Below are 23,939 nucleotides of genomic sequence, written 5' to 3' on the forward strand. Positions count from 1 at the left end.
TTTCCTCCATAGAAGATGCAATGTCAAGAGCAGCCTCACACCTCGATGCAATCCGAAACATGCTAATCAACCTAAAATTATGTTTAAATATGAGCAAAACTGAATGTATACTAATCATAAGAAAAAACTCTGGATCAAAAACCACATCACCCTTCCAAATTGACAACATCCACATTCAACTTAAAGACAACGTAAAAGACCGAGGCTTATGGTTAGACAGTGAACTAAACTTCAAAAAACACATTTCTACAAAAACAAAAGAGGGCTTTCATAAACTACAAGTAATCAAACACCGAAAACCACTGCTTCACCCCCATGATTTCAAAACCGTCCTACAAGCCCTCATCTTTACCAGTTTGGACTATTGCAACTTGCTCCTGATTGGTTTACCTAAAGCATCCTTAAAACCTTTGCAGTTACTGCAGAATGCTGCTGCCAGAGTCCTGACGGGTAAAAGAAAATTTGAACACATAACCCCCGTCCTCAACAATTTACAGTGGCTACCAATTGAGAAAAGAATAGAATTCAAAGTTCTCACAATTCTTCATAAAGCAATTTATAAAGCAGACTACACAGCCCTGGATAACATCATACACATCCATACATCACCTCGCACGACAAGAACATCAAGTAAAATCCAACTAGTGATTCCTTCTCTTCTACATGCCAAACTGTCCTCCACAAGAAACAGAGCCATTTCCATCATTGGCCCGAAGTTATGGAATTCGTTACCTCTTCACCTGACCGTTCAAGAAAACATAAAATCTTTTAAAAAAGATCTTAAAGCCTGGCTACTCAGCCAAACTCTCACAGACAGCACACTCAAAGATAAAAAAGGATAAATCCACAGTTCTCTCCCTCTGTGTGTCCCCATCCAACATACAATCTCCCAACCTTTGACTAACTTTCTTTATGTCTTCCAGAATCCCTCCCTTTTGTGTCCTATAGCTGATGTCCTATAGCCGATGTCCCCCTTCCTGATTTTAACTCAGATTTTTTCTTTTACCTATTTTATGGTATATCTTGATATGTTTATGCTAATGTTATATACCAGTTTTTACAGTTTTGCTGTTAAATCCACTTTAAATGTATCAGGTTGTTGTAATTGTATACCGGAGTGAAGGCAACTCTGCTATACCTCGGTATATAAAAATATGCTAAATAAATAAAATAAATAAAATATTAGGAAAACAGAACAAGCCAAGCTTCTATAGATCCCTACATAGAAACGACTCATTAGCAGAATACTTCACCTCATTCACCTATGCAGAACCCAAACAGACCCTCACTAAATACAGAAAAAAGAAACCATAAATAGAAGCAGGCAGACAAAAACTGAACTGGAAATCGCAACAAGTACATACAAAGTGCACCAAAGGAAAAACCGAAACATAACTATTCCTCAGAAAACATCAAGCAATAAAATCAAGAAATATAAAGCATCAATTATAATGGTAAAAACCATACAAATAAAAAGAATTACTTCAAAACAACTGATGAACAGAGCAACATCCAATAATTTCATTACATTACATGGATCAGATAACAACCAATTCATTAAAATCAATAAGAATAAAAAAAAAATCACTCACTTTCCATCCCTGGGAACTTTTGATTTCCGGTTGCCCTGAGATTGTCATGGATTAGTGGGAGGGGAAGGGATGTGCACAAACTTTCTCCTCTCTCATATATACACATTCGGCAACTGCAGGGCCTCTTTCACTTTGGCTGCCAGGTGGGTTGGGATCTCCCGGTGGCTGCACGGGCCTCGAAGTTTGGCCGCCAAGCACAATGGGATCTTCTGGCAGCTACAGGCATCTAAAATTGGTGGTGCATGGCACACATCTTTCAAAAGTTGGTGGTGCTTATGCACCACAGTGCAAAATGGACGCTACACCCCTGCACACCCCATACACTCTCCTGCTCTCTCTGTTTTCTCTCATTTCTCATCCCTTTCTCACCCCTTTCTTCCACCTTCTCTCTCTTTTCTTCTCATTCCTCCCCATTCATCTCATTCACATCTCTTTTCCCTCCTCTCTCCTTCTGCGCTCCCACTTCCTTTCTCACTCTGGATTGCCTTCCACTCCCTTCCCTATCTCTTACCTTCCACTGTTCACAAACACTGTCTTCACCTTTTCCTTCTCTCCTTACCCACACTACCTCTTCTGTCTCTCCCCTCACTGGGATGAAAACATGGCTCTTCCAAAAAGCCTTTCCTCCAGAGACCTAACCCCCCACCCTACCAACGACCACCATATTTCCATCATCCCGCCACTTGAATCCCTAAGAAAAACTACATTTATATTCGCCAACAGCAACAAATCAACTAGTTCGAAGGATTTTCTCTTAAAGGGCACACCTACACTCATAACAAGATGGTTACCCACTTTTGGTGTAATTTCCTCAGTTACTCTGTCAATGTTTAGTTACACCATGCTGTTAAAACTTTAAGGGGTAGATTTTAAAACAATGCGCGTTCGCGTACTTTTGTTGGCGCACCAGTCGCAAACAAAAGTACGCTGGATTTTAGCAGATACGCGCGTAGCCGCGCGTATCTGCTAAAATCCAGGATCGGCGCGCGCAAGGCTGCCGATTTTGGGCAGCCAGCGCGCGCCGAGCCGCGCAGCCTGCCTCCGTTCCCTCCGAGGCCGCTCCGAAATCGGAGCGGCCTCGGAGGGAACCCTCTTTCGCCCTCCCCTCACCTTCCCCTCCCTTCCTCTACCTAACCCACCCCCCCGGCCCTATCTAAACCCCCCCCTACCTTTGTCGACGGATTTACGCCTCCCTCCGGGGGTGCGTCTCGGAGGGCGCGGCCACGCCCCCGGACCGCCCCCGGGGGTTGAGAGAACATTGTACAAATCTCATTGTTGTGTGAGTTTCCTCACTCCGAAGGACATCAAATCTTCATAAGAGTGCACTGCTCTGTTTGTATGTCTCACTCTGCATGTAAACGTGGCCCCCTAACCCCTACACTACTACCTAAACTTCACCTCGAGTTATTAGGTGGGCCTCCTATAGTAGCATAAATAGCTAACTACTACAAGCACCTTGTAGATAGTCACACACTCTCTCTTCCCTTCCCCCCAGTGGTGAAATGAGCACTTTGCAGGTAGGAAAATGCAATTATGTAGCTTTACCAAAAAATTAACACACTTTGCAGTAATACCTATGCAAACCATTAAGATAACGCACATTGTGATAAATAGGCATTACCATAAAACACACCACTTTCCTATTGCATGTGATATTTACTGCATTTTGATAAATGTAGGCCTTAGCTGGATAAGTAGAATTTTAAGAGTTATCCAGCTTTTTTTTAGGCTTATCCAGCTATACTGCATAATCAGATAAGTCTCAAAAGTGCTACTTAGCTGGACAAGTAATGTTTTTCAGATCTACTCTCACTACGAAGTGCCTGCTGCTTCTTTGCCAGATAAATTGGAATTTAGTTGGATAAGTGCAGCTACTATTCGGTTAAGTTTGAATTTGTCCATCTACGTAGTGGTAAAGGTATCTTAACTTCAACTTTTAAAGGATTGCATGAGTGGATTTTTATATGCTTTACTCCCATGAGTTGGCTTTTACATACGCATAAGTCTGGGGATTTTCTAATATGAGCACGACAATGAACGAATCAGTTTTACCAATTAGTTTACCAGTAAGCCAGCACATCTGGAACTCATGAAGACCCTGTTCATTATTCAGCCTGAAGTCCCCCCATTTCACCCAGACCCTCACCCGGTCATTTTTTCACTTTTAAGATGTTAACGATCACTTACTCCAGATATTGAGCTGGAATAAATATATGTAAGTAAGGTGACAAATTTACCTGTGTAAATTGCTTATAAAATAGAAACTTACTTGCATAAATGTTGGCCCCCTCCACAGAATGTCTCTTGCTTACCCTTTTTTTTTTTTTTTTTTTACATGTGCAAATTTACTTGTGGATCCTGATGTACATCTTTATGTTGAGATTTCTAAAATAGCATCTACTTATGTAGATGCTATTTTACAAGGAGAAGTGCTTTTTTTTTACATGCACAATGTTTGAAAATTCACCTTTAAATGAAATGAAACAACAACAACATGTCCCTACCATGGAGGTGATGAACCATGGATCCCAGGAACGGAGGGAAGATGGCTTCCACGATTGCAGAGGTTCCTGACAACCAAAGCAATGACACCAAGGACACGTCTTGGAGTCTTGACTGGCCAGGGCACAAATGTCACCAGGACATGCTGTCCTGCTCAAGGGGATGTACAAAGAAGGGGAAAATGTAAATTTAAAAAAATATATTATGTTGAATATTTTATAAGTATCTGGAAAAATGGGAAAATTGCCTTTTATTTGGATTTAATCATATCCATATCTCAGTTAAACTCAAATTTCCTACCATTAGTTTTAAAGCTTTTAATACTTATTTCTCATACCCAGCATTTAATGCTGATTTAAGACCAAATAAGATTATCTTGGCAGCCAAAATTTCCTCCTAGGATCAAAGCTGAATTTAAAAAGGAAGCCCATTTGAGACTGTGATAGAATAGGCTACATTTTTTTCCTTCTGCTTGAGCATATATATTACTTAAATGTTATTACCTTGGTGCTTGATTCTTCAGATATTATAACAGTTCTGCCTTCTGCATATTTATCCACATTTTACCTCAAAATGTATTTATTTATATAAATCAAAACAAAACCAGTCACAAGTAGAAGACAAAATTCAAAGACCCAATAAAATACAAGCCTGCCACCAGTATTATATATTTCAACTTAGCAATATAATTCATTGAGAATCGGGCTGGTTGTTATATTTATGACATCATAGCTGCATGGTGGCTTTGGTATTGTTAAGTAACTCACACAATATTTCAATCATTGGTCAGTCCATCAGATCTGTTCGTGATTCTTACTAGTTCTTCATAACAACTATTATTGGTTCACTTCCTTTTTAAAAAATTTTTAATTAAGCATGTAAAATCCAAATGTACTTATCTTCAAGCTTTTATCAGCACTTCTCTCATTTGATCCTGCCACGATTATAGGAACATTCCAGGTGGACTCCAATTGGTGTTACATTGGCTAACTAGAAATGTCCATTACTATATTCCCATCAGGGGAGAAACATGATCTTTCCGCACAGTCACATAATATTGTACTACCATCATTCTCCACGGCATGTGTTTATTTGAAAGCATTTCTTACCTGGTCCCGCCAAAGTTCGCAGCGGGTACATAAAGCCATACATAACAGTGAAATGTAATAAAATCAATTACAAACATGCATATGACACAACAATCATGCTGCCACATGAGTTTCAGGCCATTATAGTGCTGGGAATTCCATAAAGAACAGATTATTAAGCAGGAGTGAAAAGAATTCCTTAAATAAAAAACATTTTCAACACCTTCATAAATTTTGGGGGGTTTTGATGTTATGCAAAACAGAGGGTAAGGTGTTTTTATGAAGAATGCTCTTTCATGTGTTTCAGATAGCCGTGCTGCACAGGGAGATAGAATATCAAGATAATTTTGGCCAGCAGAGCAAAAATCCCGGTAGGGATATAAAGTTGTAGTGTCAAAGCAATCCATGGAGAGAACATTGTAAAGCAGATTATGAATTATTATTGCTAGTCTGTATTTTATGTTGGCAACCAATGAAGTGACTGTAAAGTGGGTGCAATATGGTCATGGAAATTTGTACCAGTAAGCAGCATACAGGCAGCTGAATTCTGAACAATTTGAAGCGGCCTAATAGTGGTGCATGGGAGACCTGAGTAAAGAAAATTACTCAGAATAAGGGATTGTAGAACAGTTCTACAATCCCTTATTCTGAGTAATTTTCTTTACTCAGGTCTCCCATGCACCACTATTAGGCCGCTTCAAATTGTTCAGAATTCAGCTGCCTGTATGCTGCTTACTGGTACAAATTTCCATGACCATATTGCACCCACTTTACAGTCACTTCATTGGTTGCCAACATAAAATACAGACTAGCAATAATAATTCATAATCTGCTTTACAATGTTCTCTCCATGGATTGCTTTGACACTACGACTTTATATCCCGACAGGATCAAGAAGTGGCAAAGGACGATTGAACTACTGCTTTAACTTGTGGGTGCATTTAATAGAGTGGGGTCAACTATAACACAGAGATTGTGGACTTTCTGAGAAATTTGCAAAGTTCGATTATCAAAAGAGAATGAAGATGGGATTGAATATGGAGAGGTGCAACCCAAGATAATTATTTCAGCTCTTTTGAGATTCAGAGAATTTGTTATGATTAAGCTAGCTTCTAATGGATGACCAGCAGAGCGATGCGAAGTGAGCAGAGGCAGATCAAGATTTCAATGGAAAGAAGAATATGTCATGTGCGTATAATCATATGAGAGACCTAGTAGGGACAGTAATTGGCAGAGTGATGAAAGGGCAGCTGAAAGACCTGACCCCCAGGGGACTCTGGATGAGATGGGATACCAGTGAATAGTGGTGGAGGTGATTCTAACTTGTTGTGTACGATTAGTAAGGTATGATCTGAACCAAGAGAGTACTGATCTAACTATCTTAGCATTGGCCAAATAGGTGAGAATAATATTATGGATGAGGGTATCAAATGCAGCGATAATATCAAGTAAAATTAGCATGTAAGATGTGCCTGAGTCAAATTCATGCTGCATGGTGTCACTACAGGATATTAGTAATATTTCAGTACTGTGAAATTTTCTGAATCCAAATTGATATCGGTCAAGAATGGAGTTATCAAAATAATGGGATAACTGTTTCAGCGCCACAGATTCAATTATTTTGGTTAAGAATAGGAAAGATGAAATTGGGCGACAGTTTGAGAAATGAGTGGTATTGACAGAGATTTTCTTCAAAATTGGTTGTATGGAGGCACACTTTAGTGTCGGGGAGAGGTAGCCAGAAGAGAGGGATAGGTTAACTATGATAGGTTTGATGATTTCAAACTAGTTTGAGGAGAGGGGTAGGGCAAGGATTAAGAGGGCAGCTGGAGGAATTCAAACTATTGATAACTTGCAGTACTTCAGTTTGAGAGACATTGAAAATCAGCCCAGCTAGCTTGCATTGTGTGGTCCTCCACAACCAGAGATGAGTTGCAAACAGGAAATATTTTACATAGATTTGATACTCTGGATGTGAAAAAATTAGTGAAGGATTCACATAATTCAGTTGTATTCTCTGCAGAGGGATACATGCTAGAGATGGTAGGAGGGCTGTTGAGCTTTTTTACTATGTAAAATAATTACCTAGAATTATTCATCGAAGATGACGTGATTACAGTAGTATGATTTTTTTGCTAAGTTAACTGCAGTTCTGTACATGCTTATTTCTAAGATTACCACTTCCTTGCAATATTTACTGAATGAGGCTGCATAGATTTGTTTTGCCTAATGCCTTCAAAGCTTATGCATATCTCTAGCTAACAAATGTGATTACTGGGAAACGGCAACCATGGCTTTTAGCTTTTGCAAAGTTTTTAACTCCTTTGTTCTTTCAATCGGCAAATTAAGTCCCTTACATTCCATTGGCCACCTTTAATTGAACCCTGTGCATTTTGAATGTTCTTTATTAAAGACTCTTTCCATCCTTAAAATGCCTTTACACTTATGCATTTCATTAATCTTTTATTTATTAGTGCTTTTGCATATTGGACAAAATCAAATATGTGAAGGAAGCTTTTTCAAAAGGATACACCATACTGGATGCAAAATTACTTTTTTCAATAGTATTTAGAACGTCTGCTTCCAAATGTCAGAGTGTTAGGCAGGCAGTCAAACTCAGTTTTGAGAGACAAGAGGGCCAAGATGTGCAAATATTATAGTTTCAAATTTCAATCTCTCTAATGTTCTATGTATATTACCACATCTACTGCAATACTGTTTCTTCCCATTTAATAGTCTGCATAACAGAGCTGGCCCTATGGCCTAGTCGCAGTGCAGTGTGCTGACATGCAGGATTCTTGGATTTGATTCCTGAGTCTGGCTTCTGCTCCCAGGGACAGCACAGAGGCAGTATTCAGAGCCCCTGGAGAGAGGGGGAAGTTCCAGACAGTCTGCAAGTGATATCTATTGGTCACTAGTAAGTAGGATGATTTTCTTGCTCCACTCGTCGAGTCCACTGCATAGTAACAGCAATTTTTCTGGGTCCTCAGGGTAGACTACCATTATTTGGGTCCATTGTGGAAAAATGATGAGTTCTTGTGGAGTTTTTAGGATAAGATTACCCACTTATTTTCCAGATTAACCTTCTATAAGTGATTATTCCAGTTGTGATGTTTTATGATGCTCAATTGCTGTCTATTATATATGTTCATTATAATTACATTTAGGAAGTATGTCATGAAGATACATTTTATGTTATGGCTGACTAAATACATTTATGCTTTTTTTTGAATAGTTGGTGTGTTTTTACTGTTTTATTTTTGAATTTTTACTTATTGTAATTCCTGCAGTTCCTTATTGTAACTTTCTGGAAATGTTTTTATTGTACCATGCTTAGAGCATTCATGTGTTTAAGTGCGTAATAAACTTAATAAAATTAACCTACTGCTTAGAATCAAGGTGCATGCATAGCGGGTTCTAGGGGAGACACAATCTGTGATTCCTGGTCAAGGACTAAGGCTGCAATGACTGGCTAGATGTGACGGGGAGAGGGATAAAAGTGTTGGGGGGAAGGACCCCAGGTAGCGGCTCATGAAGACTCCTGGCACCGTAGCCTCACAGCAGAGGCCGTTTCCAAATTAGCTAGAAGTTCAAAAAGGAGCAGAAGGCAACTGCCTATCAAAAAAAACCAAAATAAAAAACCCAAGAATGTTTGTTATACTACATTTTGCTTACTTTATTGATATAAGTTTGGGATGTCTTGATGTCAACATAAAGGAGTCATCTGACACTTCTTTTAAAGTCTCTAACGATTCTTCTTTATTATCCATGTTAGCCATTACTTTATCTTATAATATCCTGGCTTCACCGTACTTATAAAATATAAATCTTGTAGCGGCCAGCATACTTCTCAATAAACAGGAAGCCATAGAGTGAACTGGCTGCCACTCTCACATCTCATCTGTGCTGGTATTACCCTGGAAGGTGTAGATCCGACAAACTGCAAACACTAATATTTTCTCTCTCTATTAATCATATAATGTGTTCTTTCTCTGAACACAGGGTTGTTTTTTTCTATTTCTGCTTCTAGATGTTATTTTTCTAGTAATACACTGCTTTGTCTCAGAAAATGTATTTTTTCACACATTGTTCCTATAAGCTCTGTCAATTTTTCAAAGGGTAAATCACATTTTTTCCCAATATGTGGGCTAATAAAGCTGAAATTATGCCTGATAGTATTCCAGATAACTCATCTCAACCTTCTATTAAACCTATAACCCATAAATGTTTTGCTCTCCAGTTATTGCTAAATGCTTCATTTTGTCTCAGAATTGCTTTTATTCGAATCAGGGATGAAATTAAAAGCCTTGCTTTCTTTCTGATGCTTATTCATACATCTTTTTGCAGTGTTTTCACATCATTTTCACTATAGACGCTGTATTCATTTTCAGATTCTGTTCCATACCATCACATCTTTTACCTATTCTCATTTCTAAATTTTGGTTCGCAACAAGAAGTGTGTTCAAATTCACCTCATCCCATCATAGGTTGAAACAAAGAACTCTTAGATATGGTATTTAGTGCTACAGTCACCACCTCCTTTCTATTAGTTACGGATGACTATGCACCTCGCTGCATCTACTGTCTTTTCAGTCTGCGAACTCCCTATGGGTCCTACTTACAACTGCGATAAAGCAGAAATGTGTGCAGATTTGGCATTTAGCACGTGCTAAAACGACATCACTATCAGCAATCTCGCGGGCATGTTGTTGATACTGCAAAGATAAAAGTAGGCACAACATGAGGTGAAGCTTAATGAGCCACACCGCATTTTAATGCATGCAAAGCAGCTCCTTAATATTAAAATGAAGTGATGTAGATCGTGATAAACCTCATAATCTGTATTAATCCTTGAAAGTTAACTATAATCAGAGCTTCTCAACCTTTTTTTTTTTTTTTTTATATCAGGGCACACTTTTCAAGTTTGCTTGATCCTCGTGGCATTAACGAACCAAATTTCACAATGTCATATATTCATACCTGCTGGTCACGTGACTGTGAAAATGTCAGGAAATGTACTTTTAACTGAATAGAACAGCACTTCCTTCCCCTCCCCAAGGGCCAACACAAACAGCACTCTTTTTCTCCTCTAACCCAACCCTCCTCAAGATCCAATCCCAAGCTCCTTTCCCCATTGGCCAGGGCTTCCTCTAAGGATTGGTTTTGCTATGTGCAAACATTTTTGTTTATATTACCCTGTGAGCACTACTTTCTTTGATGCAAAAAGCCTATCACTTTATATTGTCTCAGCCAACCAATCCTTCCAGGGAACATTGGCTAAGCCCATCCCTTGCTTAAAATAATTGTCTAATATCTACTAACAGCAGTGAAAAGAAAATGTGTATGAAAAAATATTTTCTGAAATAACAATAAAAACTGCTTTCTGCATGCAGGTGAAATTAATAAAGAGTAAAACTTTTGTTAAAACAAAAATGAAGAAGGGATGACCATAATGCCATAAAAGCCAGTGATGATAACTACCATCATTTTCACAGCAAGAATTAGTTACACAAGTCAGACTCTCACCAAAACAAAATAGAAAGGCCATAAAGTATAAATAGAAATGTGCCAACAAAAAAACTGAACTGGAAACCACAAGCCCACTTTTTATGTAGATCAACAATGGAAAAAAAGAAACATCATCATACCTCACAAAACATCAAGCAATAAAATCAAGACATATAGGGCCGGATTTTGTACGCCCGATTTTATAACGTGCGCGCGCAGGTGCGTGCATATTATAAAATCTGGGGTCGGTGCGCGCAAGAGGGTGCACAATTGTGCACCTTGCGCACGCCGAGCCCTATCCCAGCCCTGCTGCCGTCCCCTATTCCCTTCCTTACCCCCCACCCCACAGTGTTCCATGGCAGTCAGTATTCTGGGTGCTTCCAATAAGTTGATTTTATCTAGTTTCACCTTTCCCTGATGTAAGGTGGGCAACTTTTCCATGGTTCATAACTGGACACCACACCAAGTTTCAGGACTGGGGGGGGGGGGGGGGGGGGGGAGGCAGCATGATTTGTTAACCTGGAAGATCAAAATATTCTCTCGCCAAATCAGTTTGGATTTAGGAATCATCACTCAACTGAGACATTACTACTCTCATTAAAGGACTCGGCTTTACGAGGGCTTGATGCAGATGAATATTATTGCCTTGTGCTAAGTGACTTAAGAGCCGCCTTTGACACAGTGAATTTAGCTGGTTGTGATGCTGTCCTGTGACCGGTATCATTACAGTACCCCCACTTCTAAGCCCGGAGGCTCCCAGGTTTGGGCTTCTGGGGAAACAGTTGGTGGAGTACTTTTACCATCTGGGAGACTTGGAAGCCAGAGGCAGATTTAAACGGAGGTTCTAAGAAGTTTTTAGTTGTGGAAGAGTGTGAAAGGGCATCAGCCCATTGGTTCTTTTCTGCTGGATTGGATCTTTTGGAGAGATGAAGCATGACACATGAGTCCCTTGGTCATCAAATTGAGCGAGGACAGCCCCTATCTTAATGGAAGTGGCTTCTACTTCTTAAGAGGAAAGACTTCAAGGAATCCAGATGGTCGCCAGAGCTGTGTGGCGGCCAGGTCCTAGGCTGTTTGTAACAGTGGTGTATGGGGGCAGCAGGTCCTGCAGATCAGACAAGATTGACTGAGCTAACATAACCAGAGGCAGGGTCCAAATGGAACAGTGCTTCTGGTAGGAGAGGCCCCAGTGGGTAATTTTTGATATACCCCAATCTATAGAAGGTTGGTGGAGATGGAAGCCAAGGCAACCTGAGAATGACAGGGTTGACTGCTCTGGGAAGTATGTATAACTTGATACTTTCCTGATGAAGACCAATTTGCATGGTGATGGGCAAGGTGACCTTGGTCAAGCTTCCAAGCAGAGGCTCGCCATAGGTAAAAGAGATGGTATGAGCTGTGGTCAAGGTGGTGATGGGACAGCCATACTGGTGCAGCGATGACTCCTGAATAAAATTGCCCCCCACTCCAGAATTTAGTAAAGCCTCGGTTTGAACAGTTGTCTCCCCGAAGGTGAGGCACACAAATATCACCGGCTGCGGAGACAGGACTGGGTGTCTCAGGTCTGTCTTCCCGACCAAGCCCCCATTCAGAGGTTTTCACAACTTCTCGGGGCAATGGCTAGCGAAATGCCCCATGTGGTGCAGTAGAGATAGAGGTTATGCTGTCTTCGCCTCTATTTCTCTTCCTCCAAGAGCTGAGAACTACCCCACTGCATGAATTATTTGGAGGTGATAACCATTGTGGGGTCCAAGGAGAGCATCAGGGGGGCTACTAGAAGTCAGAAGCTAAGTGGATGGGTCAATGGGATGTCTTCTTCTCCTGGGCTTGTTCCTGGAACCTTAAATCCAAGTACAGCCAGGGCAATGAGTGCTCCTAGAGAGGGTGTAAGGTCTCAGCCTGCCAGCTCATCCTTGATTCTCCCAGCTAGTCCTTTCCAGAAGATGGCCATTTGGCGGTCTTCACCCCAGCCAAGCTCGGAGGCCAGGGTGTGAAATTCTACTGCATACTCACCTACGGTGCCAGTGCCTTGGCGAATACTTAGCAACTCCGTGGCTGTGGATGAGACATGATCAGGCTTAACAAAATCCAGACAAAACTATCATACAAAGTTGTTGAAGCTCCCAAGGAGAAAACTGCCTCATTCCTACAAGGGAGAGGTCCAGGTAAGGATAAGGCCAACCAATAAGGAGCATATGTATGTCACCTTGACACACTCTGATAGAAATTAAGCCACCTGAAGATTAAAGTGCATCTTACAAAGATTGAGGAATATCCTGCATTCCTTGGGGTTGCTACCGTATCTGAGAGGTGGCAGAAGATGCAGCAGGGATTCTGAGGTTTGAGCGGGCACGGGTAGAGGATTCACTGGAGCTGGTAGTTGGACCTGCATGGCGTCCAATCGCTAAGCAAGACATTGGTCTGGTCACATTTGTTAAGCTGCTGCTGGGCTTGCTGCATTAAGCCTTGGAAGAGGCCAGCCAGGGAATTCAACTGATCCTGTTGTTGCTATACCTGGAGTGCCAATCCAGCAATGGCCTGAACTGGAAACATGTCTGCTGAGCTCATGGCCTCAGCAATCTGTAGTGATCGTTAGCCCTTGCACTGTGGTGTGGTTGATGCAGTCTGGTAGGTGAACCTACCAGGACCACGACAACAGCTGGTGAACATGCCCTGGTCTGGTACAAACTGGAATTTCACCTATACCGCCCAGTTCCCCACAGGTTGAGCCCTTGGGTTCCAGGAACTGGCAGGACTTAGAAGGGTCTCACAGGGTGGTCAAGGAGCAAGAGTCCAGAGCCAGGAAGAGGTCGGGGGCAGGCAGCAGTCAGAGAAGAGTCCAGGTCCAAGGCTGGCGGCAGGCAAGAGAGAAGTCTGGGTTCCAAGCTGAGGTCAATACTGGGAGAAAGTAGGACCAGGCAAGGAGTGGAAACAAGGCAAGGCTGGGACTAAGGCAAAGCAGGCTGGACAAGGCAAGGCTGGAAATCTGGACGAAGCAAGAAGCAAATCAGAACTGGGCGAGGCAAGGATAGGGCAGGTTTGGACAAAGCAATATGACCTACAGAACAGGAGACCTGTCACTGAGGTGTCAGCGAAGGTGCGGTGGAGGTTTAAATACCCCTGCCGCATGACATCATGAGGAGGTGCCGGTCAGGTCTTCCCCACCACGGTGCTTATGTGCAGTGGAACCTGTCACGCACGCCATAGGAGGAAGAGCAGCCTGACTGTTCGGCAGCGGCGTTCCTGCCGTGATGAGGGACTGGCAGCGCTTCCTGCCACTGAAGGAATTGTGGCACCCAGGTGTGAGTTTGGCTGGTCACGGTGCTATCCCGCTACCGGCCATCGTTACAGGGAGCAGATAATTGTATTGGATTAAAGGGAACATCAGAGGTTCTCTCTTTTCTATATAGTGATATTTTGTGGGGGGACTAACGCCCCAAGTAGCTTAATGTGCCGGTTGATACCTTTCAGAAATTGTATATAGTTGTGTAATTTGAGACTAATACCCACAATTAGATAAAAGTTTTCTGTTTGATATTTTTTAGAAATGTATATAGTTGTTTGTAGTTGATGAGGGATACTCCTTAAATGGGACTTTGAAAATAGCTGAAGAGGATGTTGTTGATATTTAGTTACCTTTATACCTGTCTCACTATTCTCATGGTTGTTATGGTTATATTTGTGTCTCGGGGAAAACAGGGAGAGGGAGGGTCCTTAGGGGGGCTGAGGGAGGGGACCTATTGTAATAACTTGAAACACATAATTGTCAACGATTGTCTGTACTTATTGATTATACAGCATATACAGGATGCTGGGCTTGATGGACCCTTGGTCTGACCCAACATGACAATTTTTTATGTTCTTATATTAATAAAATCAAAATTATAAAAAAAAAAAAAACGAAATGTATATAATTGTGTAGTCTAATAAAACGTATACATATTTGTAAATACTGCCAGCCCTGTTTGCGGTCTTCCTGATGTGACGGAAGGGAAATCTCACTCATAACACCTTCTTCCCCAAGTGGAGGCATCCCGTGCCAAGCACACAAGGACTAATGGAGTCTGCCCAAGGTGAGGCTCCCACCAAATTAATCCAAGAACCAGGAATGTTTTGTTTTCCAAGGTAAATTGGGCACATGGGCATTACAAATAAATAACAAGCAAAAGCTTGATATGGAAAAGGATTTGTCTGGATTATTTTTAAGTGACCCAAACAAAACCCTAGATTTAAAATTTCTCATCTAGCTGTCCAGAAAAATTTTACCCGGGTAAAATTTAGTTAGATAAATATAAGAACATAAGAAATGCCATGCTGGGTCAGACAAAGGTCTATCGGGCCCAGTATCCTGTCTCTGACAGTGGCCAATCCAGGTCACAAGTATTTGGTTGTAATGGACTAACACATCTTAGTCTTTTCTCCTCCAAATCTTCCTAAGAGCTTTCATGCACATGCGGTGAAAAAGAGACACTGTCCCAAGCAGAAGTGATAGGATCTTGGTTGCAGTTCTGCGTTTTGGCCACTAGAGGCTGATGGAGTCATCTCATCAGACAATAACACATTGCCACCAGTCTCTCAGCAGGCATTAACAGTTATGGTACTAAAGTACAAAATGATGTGCATGATAGTAGTGATATTTTTTAAACAATCTTTTTATCTGGAAGATTAGAGAAAAAAAACCCTCTGGGAACAAGGAAAGGGCATTTGGCCCATCAAGGCTCGTCTTTAAGTTGATGCACAGAGCTATGAATCATTCTTCTCATCTGTGCCGCAGCATTCTCCGAGTGCAGGAGTTTTTAAACCTTTACGAGGCTCAAGAGCTGCTGGGCACGGTTGTGCCCTCCACAGTTGCCACAGATCTTGCTTGCGAAGTAGTTTACTTGGGGAAGACCAGTTAAAGAAATAATTGTTTTACCCAAAATTCCTCAGCTGGCAGTCATAAACTTTCACTGCAATTTCTTTTCCCATTGCTGCAGTGCTGAAGCCTTGAGCATATGTTTAGAAGAAACGGTCTCCTGTTCAGCCAGTTTTTTCCATCTGGCACGGCACCTTTAAGTGAAGTCAAAGTTCAGTGTCTGTGACATCACTACACACTACCATCATAGTAAAAAACGTGGGTTAATAATCCAGTCTCTGGTGAAGGACTGCTTTGAAGAGCCCTAGTATGGTCAATCACTGCCCTCTGAAAGTGACTGAGACTGTGGTGTTGGCAGGTGGGTATTATTTACATAATGATGCCTATCTGAATAAAATAAAAAAAAAAAAAGACCTAATGCAAGATCTGCCTCATTCCCTATGCTTTTTCTCCTCTGGGTCCCTATGACTTGAGTTTCTTCCCTGGCTTCTGTGGCATCAGTGAAACAACTTAACAGAATCTCTGCCTCATTCCTGTTACCTTTCACTGACTCTCTCTTTTTTTTACATTCATTTTAAGTTTTGCTCCCCCATCCTTCCATTTCTTAACAGGTGTGCTGGGTGAACTCAGATACCCAACAAGCTACTACTTCTTCTTAACCTTTCTATAGCACCACTGGACATGCACAGCGCTGCACAGTCACACACAAAGAGAAAGTTCCTGCTCCATGGTGCTTACCATCTACCTGAAAAAAATGCAAACTAGACATAGTATTATCTGAACGTGCAACTGAGAGATGTGTCCTGGTGAGAGCATGGCAGATGCTGGTTTAGAATGGAGCCAGAAAGCTATAAAACTTATTTCCTTTGCTTCTTTGTTTTTACAGACAATGCAAGTGCTCATTCAAATTGGGTCAGAGCACTCATTCCTCTTCTTTTCTCTCATCATTTGGCAGAGGGCAACTAGTAGCAGAGGATTTCTCTGCTTCTGGTATGTCTTATTTTAAAGAAACCAAATCTGGACCCCAAAGATCTAGCTATCATGCAATTGTATTCTTCTGTTTCTAGCCAAGATAACAGAATACATTGTTCTTAGACATTTATCTGACTTCTTTGATGACAGTACTGTCCTTGACTAGTTTTATCTTGGATTCTACAAACAACCCAGTACTGAAACCCTCCCTTGTCCAGTCTCAGCATTATACCACGAGGTTTTGATTCTGGTTTTTGTACATGCTGATACTATTTGACATATCTGCCACATTTGATACCATCAATCACAATATACTACTAACTCGACCGGCAGACACTGGAGTTGGAGGCTCGGTACTGTGTTGGTTAAAATTCTACCTTCATAATCAATAACAGGTTAGGTTAACCTTCATCCTGGTGCTCACTGCAGTTATGATTCATAATCTACTAAGAAATACTAATATTCCACTATGGATAAACTCTACACTGAGTCTACAGTCCTTCAAGGCTTCCTAGATATCCCATCACCACATTTATCGCATTTAACTGAGACGCGTGAGAAGGCCTTTTCAATTGCAGGTCCCAACCTGTGGAATGCTTTACCTGTTCCAGTTCGCAATTTGAATGATACCAAAGCTTTTAAAAAGGCTCTGAAATTTTTCCTGTTCAGGGAAGCACTTGAAATATCTGATTAACTCAACTATCTCTCTGGATTAACTGCTGAGGAACTATGAATGATCTGTTGTAGCTTTTTGTCTGTACTTTTGTTTTTTGGTTGTATTTTTATATTGGTTTTATGTTTTACTTTTTATCTTTGTTATGATATTCCCCCACCCCAAACCTTTGGAGGCCGTGGGCTCAAAATATTTTAAATACATAAATCTTGCCTGTGTACCTACAGGCCATGGGGGATGGAAGCTGTAGACAATGGGGTGCAAAAAAAAAAAGTCATTCAAAAGCATCTGCTCCCCAGATGGGCTTTTTTCATTGCATTGGCTAAGGCCCAGATTCCAAGTCCCTATTGTCAGTATTTCCATGTAGGTCACTATATTGATCTCTAAAAGATATCAGTGTAAGACTTTGGACTTCTTTGGACAGGCTGTTCAATTCATAGGGATGTTGGGGGAAGCTGGGGTCTGCACAGGACACATTATTCTGATATCGTAGTACAATATAAGGAGATTCCATTATCTCATGAGGCGGGAAAGATTTACTTGCTGAGAAGGCGATTATAGAAATGAATATAGATTACTGGTTAGAGATTCTGACAATGGTGAATTCTTCTTCTACTTGTATTAATTGCTTAGAAATGCAATGCCAAATTGTATTTTTTTTTTTTAATGCAGGAGGTTTAATGGTGGTCATAATGTAGCTGTCTACCCAAAAGGGTTGGATAGCAGAGTTTTAACCCATCATGTGGTAGAGATATGAAATTTCAGCCACAAGGCCAAGAAGGGACTATCCTCAGCTCATAGTAGTAGACTCTAAATTTGGATCTTGGTCAAAAGTGCAAGAATTATTTTTTGACCCAACAATATTTTCTGCTTCTTTTAACTGAAACCAGGGCTGAGATCTGGCACTGTGAGCCTTCATGCACATCAACGCATGGATTTTTAACCAATGTTATATTTCCTCCCAAATTACTTTTGTCCAATCATTACAGTGATAGTTCTTGGCCAGGGGCCATGCACTGGGGCTTCTTACGGAAGCATAATGGGCCCTAAATCCACCACTAGGTACTGTCCCTGTGCAATGACTGAGGCTCCCTTTAAGTTAAAATAATTTGGTTTTTGTTAGCCTGTCTTTTACAATAATGCTCAGTGCACCTTACAGCATTTATATACATGTAGGGAAAGCAAAGGTTCCCTAACCAAAAGGAACATACCATCTAAATGAGGAGGTTCTGTGTAGAAATTAGTGAGAGAGGTTTGGGTTTTGCTCCCCCATGTGGGAACTGCAGATGGTGTGCCCTAGCTGTTTATCATCCCAAAGCACAAAGTTACTCTACTGTCTTTATTTTTTCCTAATTTATGGGAAAGGAGTGAGGAAGTTTTCCCATTTAGGGGTCAGCCTCCCATTGACCTGTCTATCCAGTGTTTTAAGTTTGCTTTGGACTTTGTAAAGCCAAGTTTTGGAGAATTCCCTGTGACAGCCGATTTCCCTTGTTGAGGTGGTTTGGGGCAGCTTTGAATTTAAGGCTGGAGTTGGGGTAAGGAAGACCTGCAGTGTGCTGTCTCTCCTTCAGAGGGCACACCTGACAGTGACCTGACGCAGAGGAGTTTTAGCTGTGAATTAACAGTCTCCTCTGTTTTGAGGCAAGGAGGTTTTACTCCACCCTTCCTGTCTCGTGCTTGATTTTTCCCCTTTTTGGGTTTAAAGAATATTTTTGTTCTACTGGGAACCGATGGCCCTTGGTACCCGGGCCTCAGTAACCAAACCATTGAGAGTGCGGTGTTTTTCACCCTGAGAGTACCTAAGGAGCTTGGAGGAGTTCATCTGGAGGAGAGGATCCCTGCTGATGGCATAAGAGGGAAGGAAACTAGAAGATACAAAGTAGAGAAACGAATTGAAGCTGTAAATATTATTCAGACATCTAAGCAACTATCAGTAAGGAAGTTGGAAACCACCATTCTTCTCATGTGTGTTTATTGGATGCAGAGACAGTGTTAATTTTCAGTGCTGTGTGCCAAGGATAGATACAGGACTGGTCTTGCAAAAAGCAGGATATAAGAACTATTGTTTGTACTAGGGGTGTGCATTCGGATTGACCGCATTAGTAAAACGCAACTCATATTTTTTTTTTACTTAAAAAATTGATTCGACATAAACGATCGGATTTCCCACATATCGAACATAGATATGTTCGATATGTGGGAAATCGCGATTGTTGAGCCAAAATAAAAATATAAACCCCCTCACCCTCCTTAATCCCCCCCCCCCGACTTACCACAACTCCCTGGTGATGGAGCGAGGAGTGAGGACGCCATTTCTGCAATCCTTGGCGAGAAGCATGTGACGTCGGTGGCACGTCGAGTGACGCGGCGTCACGTGATTCCCGGCTCGTTCGCGCCGGATGGCTCGTTCGGCCCAAAAAGAACTTTTGGCCAGCTTGGGGGGGCCTCCCCAAGCTGGCCAAAAGTTCTTTTTGGGCCGAACGAGCCATCCGGCGCGAACGAGCCGGGAATCACGTGACGCCGCGTCACTCGACGTGCCACCGACGTCACATGCTTCTCGCCAAGGATTGCAGAAATGACGTCCTCACTCCTCGCTCCATCACCAGGGAGTTGTGGTAAGTCTGGGGGGGGATTAAGGAGGGTGAGGGGGTTTAAATTTTTTTTTTGCACATATGTACATATACCCAACTCATTGGATTTTTTTTATGTCCATATTGGCCGCAAGTGGGACCCCCTTTCGGACATAAAAAATATGAACATAAAATTTTGCTCTGCACATCCCTAGTTTGTACCACACTGGAATCCCGGGACTCAGAAAGTAACGATATCTGGTGGGGTGAAGGAGAGACAGAGATGTTGAAAGAGTTTTGTGCAGAAAGGGTCTTTTTTTTTTATGTTCCCCTGGGTACCAGAAAAGGGATCCATCCTACCCAGGCTTCCATATATGATTTGCTTAGCTGAACCAAATGTGGTATCCTTCTGTCTGTCGATGCTATTCCACCCAGGGCCATGAAGGGGCATTGTCCAGCTTCACATGCATGCACTCAGCAGCTCAAGCGCACACCGTCCCGACTCTGATGCTCCATCAAGCATCCGCTGCAGACTCTGCACCACCCAGAAATGCACAGGGATGATCCAAGGGACCAGCAAGGATGGCTAGAAGATGAGTCCATGGGCTCAGGCACGATTAGCACTGGCAATAATTTACCTGCCGCTGCATTGCCACACTCCTCAAACAAGGTTCAGCCAGATGGCCCTCTGTAACAGCAAGAACCTCAGCTGCACTACTGCCTGGGAGAGGGAGAACATGAGAAAGACAGATCATGCTGGGTCAGACTGGGGAAGAGAGGGGTGAGGAAAAGAAAGTAAAGTGAGATGGAGAGGGTGGGATTAGAGGTCATGGGAGAGTGGCAGAGGTGTAAGAAGTGAAGAGGGAAAAGGTGCTGGGGCGAGGGGTATGCATTGGCTGCAAATGTTTTGTGGGTTGCAGCAAGTATTTTTAGAATTCAGGAACAATAGTTCCTGCTACGAAGAGCTTATGATCTAAGCAGGTACCTGAAAGTAAGAGGAAATAAATCAACTTGCCAAAGGTCATGACGACTATCAGTGGAGAAAGTGGGATTTGAACTCTAGTTTCCTGGGTTCCCAGTCCCATTGTTCTACCCATTAGGCCACTCCTTCTCTCCCCCAGGCTACAAATGCTGCCTCCGCCTCATACCCACTCCTGGCCAGTCTGGGGAGTGGAAGACCGGAGTTGAGAATCCCACCCAGGTCTCTGCGCATGGTGGTGTGGAGCTCTGCCGTACAGCCACTGGACTAACCAAATGCTGAGATTTTACTACAACTTGCAATGTATTCCCAAACTTCAACTGTTCTCTTAACTATGTATTTCAATGTGTGCAGAGAGGCTGCCTATATTATTTAGCTGTTTGTTTGGCAGAACTTAAAACATGGTTGTTCCATGTGGCCTATAGCGAAGATGAGAAACAGTTATGTATTTAACTGTAAATCCACAGGTGGCTTTATTTTAATAATGCTGGAAGTATATATTTTATGCTTTTAGTATTTTATTGGTTTAATATTTATGGCTTCAGATGCTTTTCTCTTAATAATTTATTTCTTTTTGTAACTTCTTTTTAAAATTTTACCTGTTTTATTATTATAATTGATTGTAATTTCTTTTATTGTATATTTAATGTTATGTTAACCGCTGTGAAGGCTATGCTGAGACAACGGTATATAAACGACAATAAACCTGAAACCTTCATGCTCACTCATTTCCTTCACTCTTCTCAATCAGACTTGTTTGCCATGCCCTTATCCAGGGCAATAAGGCTGGAAGTAACAAGCCATTCTGCTTTCACTTGTACTGCATCTTCATTTAGGAATGCTTAGCCAACTGATTTCAGGCGAGGAAAGAACTACTTAAAATTCAGGAAAAAAAAAAGATTAAAACTTGGCTTTGGATGTCAGTGCATGTCCTTTTATGCTTTCTTAGTCTGGTGCGGAGCATTATCTGTTTTTCATTACTATCATTATTGTGTATAAGTTCATTTATTGTTTGTATTTGTTATTTTATTATGAACCTTTAGGATTTTATGCAGTTTATATTTTTTATTTATTCCTCTGTATTTTGTGAAGTCTATGTTTATTTATCTGAGTTTTAGCTATTATTTACTGTTCCCTTTTTTGCTGCTTTTATTATATAACTTGTCAATTGTATTTAAACCACACTGATGTAATCGCTTTGTGGTACATCAAGGAAATAAACTATTGCAGACATACGGCGTGCCAATTAGACTTTATAGAATCAATCCCAATATATATGGGAACCTGCTGACGAGATATCTGATAGAGGACATTTGCACGCATGGTGGAAATTCCCACTCATATAGATATTCTGGAAGACAGTTTACACTGTTATAAAAGATGCTGTTGGAGTTACTTTTCCTCAGACTATAAGATCTGCATTGTTATGTTACTGTGGCTGATTTAATCCTATGGCATTAGATAAAAAGGTTTTGCTCCATGTCTTGTTACTATTATTACAATTATTGGTAGCAGATCACTGGAGGAAGGATCATTCTCCTTCTTTCTTGATCATGTGGTTCAAAAAGGTCTATGAAAGCCTATACCTAGGGATGACATATCTGGCTAGTTTGCTTAGAACTTCTGGTGCTAGGTATGCAGCTTTATGATATCTGTCCAATATATGGATGAATGTTCTACAGCGGTAAAGTCTGTCTTCTTTCTTTCCACCCCAAATCAGTTTTTTCTCTGCCTCACAATCATCTTTTCTTCAGCTGCTAGCTCAGTCTTTTTTTGATCAAGATTTGCACGTCTTCCTTTTTTTGGGTAAATATTTTTGCACTTTGTTGAGTTGATGCATATTATTTGCATATAATCGATCAAGCATATTTCCTAAAAGTTACACTTATTGCTTTCAGAATGCACTGTATTTTTAACTTTTCAAAACATAACACAAGTTTGTAAAAAACCAAAAAACCAAAAAACAAAAACTGTAGTTGGAGACCAGTCTCCTGACATCACCGATTTACTCTGACAATGTTGAATGCACCGTTGACTACTTATTACAATTTAGCTGCTGAGTTAATAATGTGTTTTGCTCTTGCAGTTGCACATCCCTTAGTCAATGCGTTCTCTGCAAGCTTGCCTGGCTCCATGCTCTGCAGAGCCTACGACAGCCAATTGCTGTAGGTAATTAGGGTCAGAAGTACCGAGTGCACTTGAGTTTGCAGAATGCTATTTCTGGTTTGACGCAAACTGTGCACTCCAGCTGTAGAAATAAATAACAATGCAGGGGAAAGAAAAAAAGTCCTAAAGGTGAACCTGCATGAAAAAATCATTGAAGTAATGAGCCAGTCATTTTCCAGAATTCCAAGACAGAAGCTACTTTTTGAAGCATTTAACTATTTATAATCTAACTTGTAGGAAACAAGTCAAATTTACCACCCGACTGCCAGGCTCTATTCAAGAAAGGCAGGGAGTGAAAGCACTGCAGGTCAAGCCTGAGATGCAAAGGCAGAGCTGTGTGTGGGGACAGCACTTTATTATCTGTTTTGATCCCCCCACAGCTCACATCTGATAGTATAGCCCCATCCATCAGATGTTAACAAATCGGTATTATCACCAGCTCTAGGATTCCACGCCTACCTTGAGGATGTCCCCCTTGCGGAAGCTGAGCTCATCCTCTGCCGTGGCACTGAAGTCATATTTTGCTGTGGCTTCCATCCTGGGCTCCAGTCATGGACGAACAGGCTGAAAAAAGAAGCACAAAGCACAAAGTAAAATGACCATACGAGGGGGGTGGAAAGAGGAGGAGAACCAGTGTGGCGAGTTAAATGCTATAGTGAGATCTGTTTAGAAACATAGAAATGATGGCAGAAGAAGACCAAACGGCCCATCCAGTCTGCCCAGCAAGCTTCACACATTTTTTTTTCTCATACTTATCTGTTTCTCTTGGCTCTTAGTAACCTTTGGTTCTATTTCCCTTCCACCCCCGCCATTAATGTAGAGAGCAGTGATGGAGCTGCATCCAAGTGAAATATCAAGCTTGATTAGTTAGGGGTAGTAACCGCCGCAATAAGCAAGCTACACCCATGCTTATTTGTTTTACCCAGACTATGTTATTCAGCCCTTATTGGTTGTTTTTCTTCTCCCCTGCCGTTGAAGCAGAGAGCTATGCTGGATATGCGTGAAGTATCAGTTTTTCTTCTCCCCTGCTTTGA

At 41.5% G+C, this 23,939-nt stretch overlaps 1 protein-coding gene across 3 annotated transcripts in view; it reads right to left on the bottom strand.

Annotated features, from left to right (window-relative positions):
• Positions 1-23,939, bottom strand: part of GRAP2 (GRB2 related adaptor protein 2) — a 296,638-nt gene that overhangs the window by 107,397 nt on the left and 165,302 nt on the right. For all 3 annotated transcript variants that reach the window (XM_029590178.1, XM_029590179.1, XM_029590180.1), the window contains exon 2: positions 23,365-23,469. In XM_029590178.1, coding sequence (XP_029446038.1) covers positions 23,365-23,442 — 78 coding nt within the window. In that variant the 5' untranslated portion in view covers positions 23,443-23,469. The remainder of the gene's footprint in view (positions 1-23,364; positions 23,470-23,939) is intronic.

Source organism: Rhinatrema bivittatum, chromosome 2, assembly GCF_901001135.1.
Source record: "Rhinatrema bivittatum chromosome 2, aRhiBiv1.1, whole genome shotgun sequence".
Lineage (NCBI taxonomy): Eukaryota > Metazoa > Chordata > Amphibia > Gymnophiona > Rhinatrematidae > Rhinatrema > Rhinatrema bivittatum.